The 16,909-nt window shown below is 42.0% G+C and overlaps 1 protein-coding gene across 2 annotated transcripts in view; it reads left to right on the forward strand.

The window, feature by feature from the left end:
- The window catches only part of TAFA2 (TAFA chemokine like family member 2), a 504,871-nt gene that overhangs the window by 349,915 nt on the left and 138,047 nt on the right, over positions 1-16,909 (forward strand). For both annotated transcript variants that reach the window (XM_077265374.1, XM_077265373.1), the window contains exon 2: positions 10,734-10,788. Coding sequence is in view for 1 of the 2 variants with exons in the window: in XM_077265373.1 (XP_077121488.1) it covers positions 10,734-10,788 (55 nt within the window). In the remaining variant the exon portion in view is untranslated. The remainder of the gene's footprint in view (positions 1-10,733; positions 10,789-16,909) is intronic.

The following is a 16,909-nucleotide window of genomic DNA, read 5'->3' on the forward strand; positions in this document are numbered from 1 at the left end:
AGCTGCGTTCTTTGTCCCTCCTCTCCACCACGTGTATTTCCAATCAGTTACAAGCTTTCCAGTATTAAGATTCATGTGAATTATTTTTGCCACAAATTCGATTTTTGGGGAGAATTCAGTGCAGTTTTTGAAACCAAATTTCAAAACCTCTCTACTCTTGCACCTGGGCGTGGCAGTTCCTCAATTTACACTTATTGAAGAATTATAGTAGATGTCTCCAAATATGAGAATGCCTTTAACTTAAGAGTCTGCAATAGATCTAAAAGCCACAAGTGGTTTCATGAACAGTCCTAAATGCTCTACAAAGTCCAGCAGCACCACTTTAAGGCTCACCATCAAGGGTCTCCAAGTAGTGTCTCCTTTTGGTATACAGCTCACACTCATTTGCAGCTACCAGATGATGTTCTGCTTCTGCAGGTGTATGCCCATAGCATGCCCACAGTAAACATCACTCCTGTCATGCCTTCTTTTGCAGGTTGAATCAAAGTTGGGCTCAGGACACACCATCGAGTAGCAGGGTAATTAAGATGCACAACACTATCCTTATATTAGCACAGCAACTAGCTGGACAGACACATAGGTTAGCTGTAAACTGGCTGTGCTGATGCACTGCTGAGGCGGCTGTCAGTCCGTGCTGAGGCATGGTTATAGCTGCTGCTCAATATGTACTGATTGGTAACTGAAGCTGAGCCGACAGCACCTCTATGACTGAAAGCCGGAGGATGCCGGGAGGATGCCGGGAGGAATAAAGTTCATATCCTCCCTGTAGCCGGTCTTTCAGTGCAGTGGTTGGGCAACTTTGGAATGCTATTAACTTGCAGATAATCCCAAAAAATGCAGGTTAGTAATGTTTGGGATGTGACATGTTCCCTTTAAGTTACATTTTATTTGCTGGCATGAAAGAAGGATTTTTGTGCTCTTGTTTTCAAGGGCATTGTTGATACACCATTATTTATCACAATCCTTCATTATCTAATCATACAATGGTGGTGAAAATAATTTCCGCAATAAATAAAATCCATTTTAAAGCATCCACATCAATTGGGGGAAACGCATTTTCTTCAATCATTTACATATTTTACATTATCGTCTCTTCAGCTCAGTGCTTTTCTAATGTTACATTCATAATGAAGCTTGAGACAGGTCTGCTTAAGTTTGAAAAATAGGGAAAGACTATTGTCAGAAGTTCTTATACTTTCAGTGCTCACGATAATATTTGTTGCTTCTATCCTTAGGTCATTTTTTTTCTTGACTGATTCAGATTTTGCTAAGTGCAATAACACACAGACAATAATATGCTATGAAGGTACATTTTATTTTGTTTTATATAAAAAGATACATTTTATTAGTTTGATGCATAGCATGGTAAATAGGATCGGAGGTACAAAGAAGAATGAAAAATGTAAAAACGCAATTTTGTTATATTAAATAGCAATTATCCTGAAAACCAAAAGGTCACTTGAATTGTCCTTTTCCATTAGAGATATATTTTGCAATAACCTTACACAGGGCTCCTGCTTTCCCATTATTAACCCTGTGGCTCCCACTTATCAAACTTTTTTCAAAATAATTTTCTAACATATGCACGTTTGCAACCTTCTGTCTATTTTTCATACTTAGGTCTTTAGTTGTTAAATGGAAAAGGGATTTTACTTATATAATCTCATGTTTACAAACCAGGGAGGAAAAGAAAATGGTTATACCCAATGATATGGTTCCTGTAGAGTAAAAGCAATAAAATGGTTTTCAAGCCATGGAGGCTTATTTATTTTATTTTATTTAAACCATTCTTAAGGAGAGCTGGCATTCATTTTGACCAGTATATTTTTTAAAGAATACATTACTCTTATTTTTTTTTAGACTTGTGTTTCTACAAAAAGAATATAATTTAATTGAATCATTTTTATGAAAATTTTTCAATAAAAATAATAATACAATTTCTATTTATTATATTACCCTATTTATTATATTGATGTCTGGATCATATTACACAAGCACATTTTACCATTTACCTTTGGCATTCCCCCTTTTTCCTCATAGATCATAAGTAGGGATGGGCGAACCTGAACTGAAAATGGTCCCGATCGCTGGTTTCCATGGGAAACCTGTGTTACAATTCGGGTCCAGTTCAGGCTGTAAAAAAAAGCAGAAAATTAATAATAAACATTAGAATTATACTTTCCTGTCCAGCGACGCATCCTACTGTCCCGCTATCTCCCGGCCGCATCTGCTTCCGGGGCCACTCATTACCTTCTGCTGGTATTCACCGCACTCGGCAGTCTTCGGCTTTTTCCGGCAGTGTTTGTGCAGTGACGTCACCACACAAACACTGCCGGAAAAAGCTGAAGACTGCCAAGTGCAGTGAATACTGCTGGCATTTAATGACCAGCCCCGGAAGCACATGTGGCCAGTAGACAGTTGGACGGGAGGATGCGTCCAGGGGTGGATTAAGGGTAGCCAGGGCCCCGGGCTGTTCAGACACTGTGGGCCCCCCGGTCTTGTGACGGGGTCATGCGACGGGGTCATGCGACAGGGTCATGTGTGTCATGTTACAAAGATTTTGTAAGCCGCCACCATAACACGGTAGACACTTTTGGCCGGGCCCTACTCTACTGTAACCTATTAAATATTTGTTAAAATATGCAATACAATTTAGGTATATTATGATTTATTTTTCAATTTTTAAAATTACCAATATCACATACAAGGAACAAATACCACCGCACCATGACTAGACCACATATTAAAACCACAGTGATCGAATAATATCACATACAAGGAACAAATACCGGTACATCATGTCAAGACCACATATTACCACCACTTGGTGACCAAATAGCACATACAAGGGACAAATACCGCAACACCATTTCCAGACAACATATTACCACCACATAGTGACTGAATACTACAATACTGATCAGTAATAAAAAAACAACAACACAATACTATCACCATAAGTGCCAGTATTCACAGGAGATCTGTACTTAGTATGCAGTGTCTCTGTGGTTATACAGCGATCACTGGTGACATTATACACAGGACCTCTGTATATAGTATACAGTGTATAGTGTCAGTGTATAGGTAACACTGACTCACCAGTGACGTCTCTAGGTGAAGTCCTTCATCTTTCATCCAGCACAGACCGCCATCATTTCTTCCAGCCAGGACTCGTTTCTGCAGGAAATAACACAGTTATCTTAAGCTCCGCTTGCAGAACACATTACTTAATTTTTCACAACTTCTACATTACACCACATGAAGAAAAAAAGGCGATATAGTGTCACTCTGCACAGTAACAGGACCGCCCCCCATTTAAAACAGTATACTCAAAAAATAAAATAAATACATCACTGCAGTAAAAATATCCCTTAATTAGCCCCTATGGTAATAATATTCCCCATCCTGGCCCCGTTTATCTCATTCCCGGCTCCAGCCATATGTTCTCGCATCCTGCCCTCATGAGTATCCATTCTACCCCATATGATCTCCCAATCCTGCCCCATCTGTCTCTATCGTATCCATCCTGCCCCATGATCAAATCCTGCCCCATGTCTTTCATTCTGCCCCGTGTCTCCAATCATGCCCCGTATCTACATTCTGCCCATGCCTCCATCCTGCCCCCAGTGTGTCCAGCAATCTGCCCCAGTGTGTCCAGCATATTACCCCCAGTGTGTCCAGCAATCTGCCCCAGTGTGTCCAGCATATTGCCCCAGTGTTTCCAGCATTGCCCCCAGACAGTGTGTCCAGCAATCTGCCCCAGTGTGTCCAGCATATTACCCCCAGTGTGTCCAGCATATTACCCCCAGTGTGTCCAGCATTGCCCCCAGACAGTGTGTCCAGCAATCTGCCCCAGGGTGTCCAGCATATTACCCCCAGTGTGTCCAGCAATCTGCCCCAGTGTGTCCAGCATATTACCCCCAGTGTGTCCAGCAATCTGCCCCAGTGTGTCCAGCATTGCCCCCAGACAGTGTGTCCAGCAATCTGCCCCAATGTGTCCAGCATTGCCCCCAGTGTGTCCAGCAATCTGCCCCAGTGTGTCCAGCATATTACCCCCAGTGTGTCCAGCAATCTGCCCCAGTGTGTCCAGCATTGCCCCATACAGTGTGTCCACCAGCAATCTGCCCCAGTGTGTCCAGCATTGCCCCCAGACTGTGTCCACCAGCAATCTGCCCCAGTGTGTCCAGCATTGCCCCCAGACAGTGTGTCCACCAGCAATCTGCCCCAGTGTCCAGCATTGCCCCCAGTGTGTCCACCAGCAATCTGCCTAAGTGTCTCCAGCATTGCCCCCAGACAGTGTGTCCACCAGCAATTTGCCACAGTGTGTCCAGCATTGCCTCCAGACAGTGTGTCCACCAGCAATCTGCCCCAGTGTCTCCAGCTTTGCCCCCAGACAGTGTGTCCACCAGCAATCTGCCCCAGTGTCTCCAGCATTGCCCCCAGTGTGTCCGACTCCAGCAATCTGCCCCATTGTCTCCAGCTATCTGCACCAGTTTCTCCAGCATTGCCCCCAGTGTGTCCAGCAATCTGCCCCAGTGTGTCCAGCATTCTGGCCCACCCAGGCCCCCCCGGATTGCCGTTAGCAAAAAAAAAAACGAGTTCTCCTCACCTGACCTGTGTGCTCCAGTGGTGAGCTCCCTCAAGCAGCGCACACTCACCGGTGACTGACAATGACGTCAGACGCTGGCGACATGTGAGCTGCGCCTGCGGCCGACTTCAGCTGCCAGCCTTCAATTGGCTGGCGGCTGTTGTGAAACTGCCGCAGCGCCGGTAGGGGCCCGGTGAGCAGATGAGACGGGGCCTGCTGGGCCCTGGGCTACCGCCCAGATTGACCCTATTATAATCTGCCCCTGGATGCGTCGCTCGACAGGTAAGCATAATTCTAATGTTTATTTTTAATTTTCTGCTTTTTTTACAGCTGCCCCTCCCCATCTCATATATGTAAAGTCCGTGTTTGAGGTTCGGATGCAAGTTCATGTCATCTCCGGCCCCGAACTCGAACTTTACAAAAAACTCGGGCGAACCCTCTGATCTCGAACATCGGGAAGTTCGCCCATCACTAATCATAAGCTCTTGTGAGTAGAGCTCAGCATATACAGCACTGGCAACAATTAAGAGACCACTGCAAAATGTTCAGTTTGTCTGATTTTTCTCTTTATAAGTATATTTTTGAGTAAAATCTAGATTGTTCTTTTAGTCTATAAACTTTTGACAACATGTCTCCGAATTTCGAAGCAATAAATTTTGTATTTTTTTTCTGACAAAGAAAAATGGTCAAAATAAAAAAACAGTGCTTTCAGACCTCAAATAATGCAAAGAAACCAAGTTCACAATCATTTAGAAACAACAATACTAATGTTTTAACTTAGGAAGAATCAATGTTTTGTGGAGTAACCATGATTTTTAATCATGGTTTCCACCAGTCTTTCACACTGCTTCTGACGCAAAAATGTAAGTACCGTATTTACCGGCATATAAGACATCCTTTTAACCCCTGAAAATCTTCTTGAAAGTCGGTGGTCGTCTTATATGCTGGGTGTCATCTTATAGGGCGGGTGCGGACTAATGTGCATATGGTGGGGGGAGTGGTCCCAATGACGAAGAGAGGGGGAATCTCACAGGGAAGGTGTAAGTGGAGTATCCCCCTATTACCTCATTGCGGCAGCGATGCTTTCTGCGGGTCTCTGTGCTGGGGACGGCGGTGGTGGTGGCTCTTCTTTGTGCAGCACGGGGGCTCTGTGCTGGGGGTGGCGGCAGTAGCTCTTTGTGCAGTGTTAGGGCTCCGCCAGCATTTCCTCAAAACCCGGAGGCCCCAGCAGCTCCATTGCTGCGATGTGGTGGGCACTGGTAAAATGGCCGCTGGGAGCGGCGCATACTTAGATTCAGATCTTGTCTCGAGATTTCGGGAGACAAGATCTGAAACTGAGCATGCGCTGCCCCAGCGGCCATTTTCCTGGAGGCCACCGCATCACAAAAATGGAGCTTCCAGGGCCTCTGGGTTTTGAGGAAATGCCAGCAGAGCCCCGACACTGCACTAAGAGCCACCGCCTCCGCCCCCAGCACAGACCCCCACACTGCTGAAAGAGGAGCTGCCGCCACCCCCCAGCACAGAGACCTACAGAGAGCATCGCTGCCACAATGAGGTAATAGGGGGATACTCCACTTACACCTTCCCTGTGAGACATCCCCCTCCTTCCATCATCGGGACCACTCCCCCACACCATATGCAGATTGGTCCTCACCTGCCCTGTAAGATGACAAACGGTGTATAAGAAGACCCCCTACTTTTAAAAAGATTTTATATTTTAATTGGAAAAGTTGGGGGTTCATCTTATACTCCCAGCCGTCTTATACGCCGGAAAAATTGCTAGTTCTTCTTTGATGGCTTGTGACTATCCATCATCCTCGTGATTACATTGCAGAGGTTTTCAATGGGGTTCAGGTCTCGAAAATGTGCTGCCCATGACAGGGTTTTGATGTGGTGGTCTCTTAATTTTTGCCAGAGCTGTATTTCAATATTCCGTTCGAATTACGATTGTTGTATTTGCATTATTCACCTAACATAGCTGAACGCTTTTGGAGTCAGCGGGAGTACAGATGAGCAAATATGTTCAGAAACGATCTTCAAACATAAATTTGGCACAAATATAGTATGAATATGTCAAATTAGGATTCGGCGATTGTTTTCCATATTCGCTCTTTTCTACTTGCTAGCAGGCTCCACTTGATATGTGTTTAAATTAATTGTTACTTTGTTTGATATTGGCTGTTCATGTTCCCTCTGAATTGTAAAGTGCCGTGGAATATGTTGGGGTTATAGAAACAAAATAACTGTTATTATTTTAAATATTCTTTATGGGAACAAGCATGGAAATAAAGGTTTATGCTCTAAATGCTTCGAACAACCTCCAATATGTAAGAAGCTGTAATGAATTGATTCCATCAAAAAACAATTGAGGCATTCTACAGTCTATAGTTTTACTTCATTTAAGATCCACTCTTAACTTTTGTAAAAAGTGCATCAAGAATTTGGAATTCTAAATGTGTTTCATTAGAAATCCAACAAACAAAATCCCTTGACCATGATTGCCTTCTATATAAATTGCATTTTAACTACCGTACTCTCAAATTATTCCCAATACATACTGCATTAGGTATGTACGGTAGGTAATTAGTGGAGAACTGGCATTTGCCTTGACTAAATGAATGTTATTTTTAACTTTGAAGAGTATATGACTTTCTAATGAAATTACTCAGTTCTTTAGTTCCGTGTATGTGTCTTTTCCCCTTAAGTGATTTATATTCAGGCTGCCTTTGATCAGTGCTGTTTCTGCAATCTAAAACACCTGCTGTGGATTAGCATGAGTAACACAGAGGTAATTTCAATTTATGCAGGTAGGGAAGCAATCCAGTCATTGGATCATGGCGAGCCTTTGTTGGCTTTTCTAATCACACTGACATTTTACATGAAGTATAAAACATAAATCAACAGTTAAATCGATAAATACAACTGATCTTTGTATTTATAACTTAAACGTGAATAACTTCAGTTTTCATGGACAATGATTATATATGGTATATTAGATTATATATAGAGAATACATGTACAAGTTACAGTAGGTGAATAGGTGATCAAGAAATGGATCCTATGAAGGTTACCATCCGTATGGCATTTTTTTTTTTATTATGAGTCCATTGCAATTAACATAATAAATGGTATGTGGCCTTGTATTATTTTTTAGTTTAAACCTAAAGAGATGAACTGGAATATAAGTTGGTATCTACACAACGTGTAAGCACATGTTCACACTGCCCACTAAGCAAACAAAAGACAAGATAAACACAAAAGAAAGCAAATACCCTACAGTAAAATGTTATCATATGTCAAGTGACGTAAATGTGAATAAGGTCCTGCTCAGCCCTTATTCACATTTTCTTGACAAATGGTAAGGTTTTAATACTAGAGGCCAGGACTGTCCCAAATAGGGTCACCTCGATGTGGTGGGATGCCTTTTACTTTTTTTTTAATCAAAGTTATGTTAACTAAGTACCGTACCTTATATTATTTCCATGCACGACTGCTATTTATTTGCTGCAGGGCATTTGCTCAATTTGTTCTTATCTTGGATTTTGTTTATTTATGAAATTGTTGATATAAAAACCAGATGCTATATGAGTGCTATACAGATGTCATACACAAGAAGAAAATGGACATAAGGATGGCAAACAGATGAAAAATAATCAGTTTTCTCAGGATGTAAGGGGTAATGTTTCTCACTGTGTAGAGCATCATGCCAGGACTGGCTTGTCAGAGTGATCAGAAAAATACTCCATGCATGCTGCTCTGGGAAATTAAATATGCAAGTTAGCAATTCAGAGAGGAAGAGGATTTGAACTCTAGTGTCACCTATTGGAAGTAGCAATATTGACCCTTTAACAAACCTTGCCACATATATGACTTATGATAATCCGGTTTGGCTTTTATCCTATCTTGTACAGTGGTGGTGAGTACCTTGGCAATCACAGATTGGCAGTTTCCAGTGGACCCCAGTGCGTACAGAGCTGTCTATCTCCATAGTCACTGGATAACGCTCTCTATCTTCTGTAGTGTCAATACTCTTATGAACAGCGAGGTCCTCTCTCTCCTGTAGAGTGTAACATCTTGTGGTCAGTTGGATTGTATGTCACTCTATCTTCTAAAGTGTAAGCCCTTATGGTCAGAAGGGTTCACTCTCTCTTTCCTCTCCCCCACTTTTATTTCCAGAGCAATTACAAGCTTTCCAGTTTTGAGATTTGCACAAATTTATTGGCTGCAAATCACATTTTTGGCAAAAATTTGACACAGTTGGCGAGTTTGAATTTCCAAAGTTTCACTTATCTGTAGTTAAGATGAATCTGTCAGTAATCTCATTCTGAAGGCAGAGTTTTTAGGCCATGTGCACACGTTCAGCATTTTTCGAGTTTTTTTCACGTTTTTTCGCTATAATAACATGATAAAAACGCGAAAAAAACGCTAACATATGCCTCCTATTATTTACAGTGTATTCCGCATTTTTTGTGCAAATGTTGCATTTTTTTCGCATTGCGGAAAAAAAGCAACATGTTCATTAAAAATGCGGAATTGTGGGGATTCTGCACCTAGGAGTGCATTGATCTGCTTACTTCCCGCACGGGGCTGTGCACACCATGCGGGAAGTAAGCAGATTATATGCGGTTGGTACCCAGGTTGGAGGAGAGGAGACTCTCCTCCACGGACTGGGCACCATATAATTGGTCAAAAAAAAAGAATTAAAATAAAAAATAGTCATATACTCACCTTCGATGGCCCCCGGAGTGTTCCCGCCTCTCACCGCTGCATGCTGCCGCTTCGGTTCCTATAGATGGTGTGGTTCAGGACCTGCGATGACGTCGCTGTCTTGTGATTGGTCGCGAGACCGGTCATGTGACCGCTCACGTGACCGCGATGTCATGGATGGTCCTGAACCACACCATCTAGGAACGGACGCCGCTGAGGATATTGGCTGTCTGCAGAGGGTGAGTATAACCATTTTTTTATTTTTTTTATTTTTTTTAAACATTCTATCTTTTACTATAGATGCTGCATAAGCAGCATCTATAGTAAAAAGTTGGTCACACTTGTCAAACACTATGTTTGACAAGTGTGACCAACCTGTCAGTCAGTTTTCCAAGCAATGCTACAGATCGCTTGGAAAACTTTAGCATTCTGCAAGCTAATTACGCTTGCAAAATTGCTAAAAAAGACACGAAAAAAACGCAAAAAAAAAATGCGGATTTCTTGCAGAAAATTTCTGGTTTTCTTCAGGAAATTTCTGCAAGAAATCCTGACGTGTGCACATACCCTTAATGTTATGTCTCTTCTCTTGAACAATCTTCTAATCTCATCTATGATCACAATGACAGTACTGTAGAAGCGGCTAAAGGGATCGTCTGGGACAGAGCGGATATCAGCTGATCAGTGGAAATGCCAGGTGTTAGCTAATCAAAATAATAATAAAAATGACATATAAAATATGCAAGTTTCGGACAACTCTTTTAAATATTGAAGCATTTGAAGTTGGGAAGGAACCAATAAATTAGATGTACTATTACATGTTTGAAGATTTACAGCTCTGACAAAAATTAAGAGACCACTGCAAAATTTTCAGTTTGTCTGATTTCTCTTTATAGGTATATTTTTGAGTAAAATGTAAATTGTTCTTTTATTCTATAAATCTGACAAGTCTCCGAATTTCCAAGCAATAAATTTTGTATTTTTTTCTGAGAATGAGACATGGTCAAATTAAAAAACAAAACAAAACAGTGCTTTCAGACCTCAAAGAATGCAATGAAAACAAGTTCACAATCATTTAGAAACAACAATACTAATGTTTAACACAGGAAGAGTGCAGAAATTGATATTTTGGGGAATTACCATGATTTTTAATTACAGCTTTTATGCGTCTTGGCATGCTTTCCACCAGTCTTTCACACTGCTTCTGGAGCAAAAATTTAAGTAGTTTATCTTTGTTTGATGGCTTGTGACTATCCATCATCCTCTTGATTACATTCCAGAGGTTTTCAATGGAGATTGGGCTGCCCATGACAGGGTTTTGACATGGTGGTCTCTTAATTTTTGCCAGAGATTTATGCTAGTAATTTTTGCCCTGGATTCTTTCTAGAATAATATGGTGCTTAAAAAGCTGACAACTAATAATTTTCTATTTATTTTGCAGATGTTAAACTGTATTCTTGTGTGCCTGGGGGGAATCTGGATTTTAAATGAAGGAGGTAAGAACTTTTTTTTAACGTAGAAAATATTTGTTTGAATGATAAATTGCTGGAAAATTGCTCCTACTCTCTACTTCTGACCTATACTTTATTGTGATGGCTTATGAAATCCTACGCATTTTATAATATTATTGCTTACTTAAGAAAACTGACCATTTTTACTGTCATTTTGAGTGGTTATGAATAAGAGTTGTTGTTTTTTTTAATAAACTGAACTGGAGATTAAAGTTGGCCATATACATTAGGTAATTATCCTTTAATGCTCATATGGCGTACAGCTATTTCAGTTTAAACTCATCCAATGCATTTCCAGCCAGGGTGTGCTTATGTTGTCAATGGAGAGAAGGGAGGAAGCCAGACTCAAAGGGCCGGAAGCATGATGAAATCCAACATGTCCGATTATTCCTTCTTACATCTGTCATCAAGAGAGAGGCTGGAAAAATGCATCTGGATTTATATTGTCCCACAGTCCTGTAATGTATAATGATTAGATCTGTCTCTTTAAGAAAGTGAGGGCAGGAGTTGATTTTCAATTTTAGCCTGAGGAGAAAATGTTATGCTGTGTGCTGGAGGAAAAGAGGAGACGAATAAACTACAGTTAAAGCTTACTCTCTTAAATTCCTTGCACTGTGTGGAAATTACAATTAGCATCAAGGATGGGATTCAATCACCTGCTGCTGTGAGTACTGACCCCTGCTTTAATGCTTCACAAGCCAGCGCCACTGAGAGACTCCATCATGGCTGAATTCTTGCACACGTTCCCACAGTTTGATATGACTGATGTCACTAATCTCTCTTATAACTGGAGAAAATGGCTAAACCGGTTTGAGAACTTCCTGGAAGCAATGGACAAAAAAGAGGAGAAAAGAAAGAGAGCTGTGTTCCTGCATTGCGCGGGCACAGGAGTCTATGACATATACAGCACATTACCGGCAGCAGAGACAGACACGTACAGCAACTGCTCCAAAGCTCTCACTGACTACTTCAGCCCTAAACAAAACATCAGATATGAAAGATGCAAGTTCAGGATTGCTAAGCAGCTTCCAGAAGAATCCATAGACACCTATGTCACCCGGCTAAAAGAACTAGCACATGGGTGTGCATTTACTGACGTAGATGAAGAAATCCTAACTCAAGTAATTGTCACCTGCTCGTCTAATAACATGCAGGATCTCTCTCTGCATGATTTACTCAAGATGGCCCGTACCATAGAGATAGCAGATCATCAGGCAACTGCAATGGAGAATGGGGATAATTTACATGTGCATAATCTCAAACATAAAAGTGCACAAGGCAAGCAAGCCCCGCAACAGAAGAAATGTTATAGATGTGGACAAGATTTCCCTCACCACATGTATAAATGTCCAGCTATAGGACAACCTTGCAGTAAATGTGGAAAAGGGAACCATTTTGCAGTTGTCTGCAAATCAGCGCCCAACAAGTCTCCTCTGCCAATGACAAAGCCTGCAAATATAAAAATGGTAAATCAAGATATAGAAGAAATGTCTGTGGCTGAGAACTATGTGTTCACAACTTCTGTCACAGGCTCAGTGCAGTTTCTATGTATTACACTCACCATCTGCAACACGGATATTACCTTTACAATAGATACAAGAGCTTCGGTGGATATCATAGACATCAATGCTTATGAACAGTTGAAAACAAAGCCAGTCTTACAGCAAGTGCATACTAAAATCTTTCCATATGGATCTAAAACACCTCTAGTTACAATGGGACAATCTGATGCTGAACTTAGCTATAAAGAAAATAGGCAGAAAACCACTTTTCACACATTACAAGGATCGGGAGGCTGTCTTCTCAGCTATCACACTGCCTTGAAGCTAGGACTCATTCAGATTATTCATACCATAACTGACCCTACGGACCTGGATGTACAAGCCATGGTGAACAGTTTTCCCTCCCTATTTAGTGGATTGGGAAAATTAAAGGACTCTCAAGTGCATCTTCATGCGGATGACAGTGTTCACCCAGTAGCCCAGGCTCACAGGCGTATTTCATTTCACCTGAGAAAGAAGGTAGAAAAGGAACTCCAATTACTCATGGATGATGGTGTCATTGAAACTGTTTCTGGTCCCACTCCGTGGGTCTCTCCACTTGTGGTAGTTCCAAAACCAAAGACTCCAGAGCAGGTGAGACTGTGTGTTGACATGCGCCTCCCCAACACTGCTATTCAGAGGGAAAGAGATATCTCACCCACAATTGATGACATTATTCATTTATTAAATGGAGCAACCATTTTTTCAAAGCTCGACCTCAATAAGGGCTATCATCAATTAGAATTGAGCCCAGAATCCAGATACTTAACAACATTTTCCACCCATGTGGGTCTCAGAAGATACAAAAGATTGACTTTTGAGGTCTGCTCAGCAGCGGAAATTTTTCAAGATACGATAAGGAGCATCATTCAACACATTCCAAATGCCTTTAATTACAATGATGAGTCCTAGTGTTGAGCGATACCGTCCGATACTTGAAAGTATCGGTATCGGAAAGTATCGGCCGATACCGGCAAAGTATCGGATCCAATCCGATACCGATACCCGATACCAATACAAGTCAATGGGACTCAAGTATCGGACGGTATTCCTGATGGTTCCCAGGGTCTGAAGGAGAGGAAACTCTCCTTCAGGCCCTGGGATCCATATAAATGTGTAAAATAAAGAATTAAAATAAAAAATATTGCTATACTCACCTCTCCGACGCAGCCTGGACCTCAGCGAGGGAACCGGCAGCGTTGTTTGTTTAAAATTCGCGCGTTTACTTGGTTACGTGAAGTCCCGGCTTGTGATTGGTCACGGCGGCCATGTTGCCAGGACGCGGACCAATCACAGCAAGCCGTGACGAAATTTCGTCACGGCTTGCTGTGATTGGTCCGCGTCCCGGCAACATGGCCGCCGTGACCAATCACAAGCCGTGACGTCACGGGAGGCTGGACACGCGCGCATTTTAAAATGCGCGCTTTTCCTTCCTCCCGGCTTGTGATTGGTTGTGCCGCGGTCAACCAATCACAAGCCGTGATGTCACGGGAGGCTGGACACGCGCACATTTTAAAATGCGCGCGTGTCCAGCCTCCAGTGACGTCCCGGCTTGTGATTGGTCACGGCGGCCATGTTGCCGGGACGCGGACCAATCACAGCAAGCCATGACGTAATTTCGTCACGGCTTGCTGTGATTGGTCCGCGTCCCGGCAACATGGCCGCCGTGACCAATCACAAGCCGTGATGTCACGGGAGGCTGGACACGCGCGCATTTTAAAATGCGCGCTTTTCCTTCCTCCCGGCTTGTGATTGGTTGCGCCGCGGTCAACCAATCACAAGCCGTGATGTCACGGGAGGCTGGACACGCGCACAAGCCGGGACTTCACGTAACCAAGTAAACGCGCGAATTTTAAACAAACAACGCTGCCGGTTCCCTCGCTGAGGTCCAGGCTGCGTCGGAGAGGTGAGTATAGCAATATTTTTTATTTTAATTCTCTCTTTTACACATTATTACATTAATGTTGTTGCGATACCCGATACCCGATACCACAAAAGTATCGGATCTCGGTATCGGAATTCCGATACAGCAAATATCGGCCGATACCCGATACTTGCAGTATCGGAATGCTCAACACTAATGATGACATACTGGTTTTTGGGAAAACTCAAGCTGAACATAATCGTGCTCTATATGCTATCTTTGAATGTCTGCTCTCTGCTGGACTCGCGTTAAACAAAGAAAAATGCGAATTTGATAAAAATTCATTGGAGTTCTATGGTCACATTTTCTCAGTGGAAGGAGTGCGACCTGATCCCAAGAAGGTGGAATCCATCAGAGCAGCTTCAATTCCACAGAATATCAGTGAAGTGCGCTCTTTTCTTGGAATTGCAAGTTACTGTGCTAGATACATTCCACATTTTTTGACAATCAGCACTCCATTGAGGGAACTTACGAAACAAAATTGTGTTTTACAATGTTCCCAAGACTGTCAGGCCTCTTTTTAAACAATTAAAAACGAACTCTGCTCAACAACCATCATGGCCTATTTTGATCCAGCTCTTCAAGCCAAACTGATTGTGGACGCCAGTCCCCTGGGACTGGGTGCTATTTTAGCACAATACAAGGATGACAATCAAAGTCTCCACATGATTTCTTATGCAAGTAAAAGCTTAACAAGCACTGAAAGAAAGTATTTGCAACCTGAAAAAGAAAGCTTGGCAGTCGTCTGGGGATGTGAACACTTTCACTTATTTCTCTATGGAGCTCCCTTCACTATTGTCACAGATCATCACGCCCTCCTTACAATTTTTGGAAATCCCAGAGCTAAAATGCTGGCATGGATTGAACGATGGGGGCTACGTCTACAGGACTATAATTACAAAATTGTTAACAAACCTGGAAAATACAGCAATCCGGCTGATTACCTCTCAAGACATCCTACGAAAGATGATTTACCTGTGCATTCCTCCATTGAAGAATGCATACACATTGTTGCAGTTCACGCCATGCCAAAATCACTTTCTGTTGATCAGTTTGTGAATACAACAACAAGTGACAAGACTCTCTGTGCCTTAATACAAATTATCCAAAATAGAAGGTGGCATGAAATTCAAAAGAAAAAAATTTCCAGATGATGGGATTGATCTGAAGGAGTTAAAACTATTTTCAAATGTAGGTGAGGAATTATCAGTCACTGAAGACCAACTCATCCTGTACCGTACTGGTTGTACCTAAGGCCTTGCGCAACCTAGTCATACAGATAGCACACAAAGGTCGTCTAGGAATTGTTGGCACAAAAAAGTTACTCAGAGAAAAAGTGTGGTTCCCAAATATGGATAAATTGGTGGAAGAGAAAATTAGACATTGCTCCACTTGTCAATTAATTACTCCATCATCAACTCTAGAGCCATTGCAAATGTCTCCGTTACCCACTGCTGTATGGGAGGAAGTGGCAGTCGACATATATGGACCATTACCAAATGGCCAATACATTCTAGTAACAATTGATGAATATTCTAGATACCCTGTCATTTCATTCATCTCTTCAACGTCTGCTAATAGTGTTATACCTGAACTGGACGACATATTCTCTGCATATGGCATTCCGAGAGTGGTCAAAACAGATAATGGACCTCCATTCAATGGACATTTGTTTGCACAGTTTCCTGAATACTTGGGGTTCAGCCACAGAAAAATCACACTGGCTGGCCGCAAGCTCATGGAATCGTAGAACGTTTCATGCGCACCATGGGGAAACGAATCAAGGCAGCTAGTCTGGAGCACACTCCACTGAAACAGTCACTATACAAATTCATGTGCAAATAACGCAACACGCCACATTCCACCACTAATGCTGCTCCATCTCATCTAATGTTCAGCAGAACTCTTCATATACGGATCCCTGATGTGACCAGTCATCCCATATGGTTTCTCTTGGACATTTTCGTGTTGTTGCAATGTCAATATTTGTTTCAGGTTGTTAGCATATATATATATATATATATATATATATATATATATATATATAAGAAAAAGGGGGATAATGTAATGTATAATGATTAGATCTGTCTCTTTAAGAAAGTGAGGGCGGGAGTTGATCAGTTTCAGTTTCAGTTTCAGTTCTAGCATGAGGAGAAAATGTTATGCTGTGTGCTGGAGGAAAAGAGGAGACGAATAAACTACAATTAAAGCTTACTCTCTTAAATTCCTTGCACCGTGTGGACATTACAAGTCCCACTGAAACTCACAAAGTATCTGAGAAAAAAAAGATTATTTTAGTACAGCCACAAGTCTGTTTCCCAATTATAGATCAAGATGCAGCACATATGCACAGAACATTGTTATTTATTAATAAAAGTAATTGTACCATTTTTTTTTATTAATATTTGGCCAGGCTGTCAAAAGTACATTTAACGCATTGATACATCAAGGGCCTGACATTGACCTGTGCTGGTTCATTTAGGCTTCTTTCACACTTGCATTTTCTCTTGTTACCTTGGGAAAATACAAATTGCATCTGTGCGATGTACCGACGCACGTTACGAAAATTCAGCACAACGTGGGCAGTGGATGCAGTTTTTCAACGCATCCGCTGCCCATTGTAAAGTCCCGGGGAGGAGGG

Source organism: Ranitomeya variabilis, chromosome 5 (genome assembly GCF_051348905.1).
Source record: "Ranitomeya variabilis isolate aRanVar5 chromosome 5, aRanVar5.hap1, whole genome shotgun sequence".
Taxonomy (NCBI): domain Eukaryota; kingdom Metazoa; phylum Chordata; class Amphibia; order Anura; family Dendrobatidae; genus Ranitomeya; species Ranitomeya variabilis.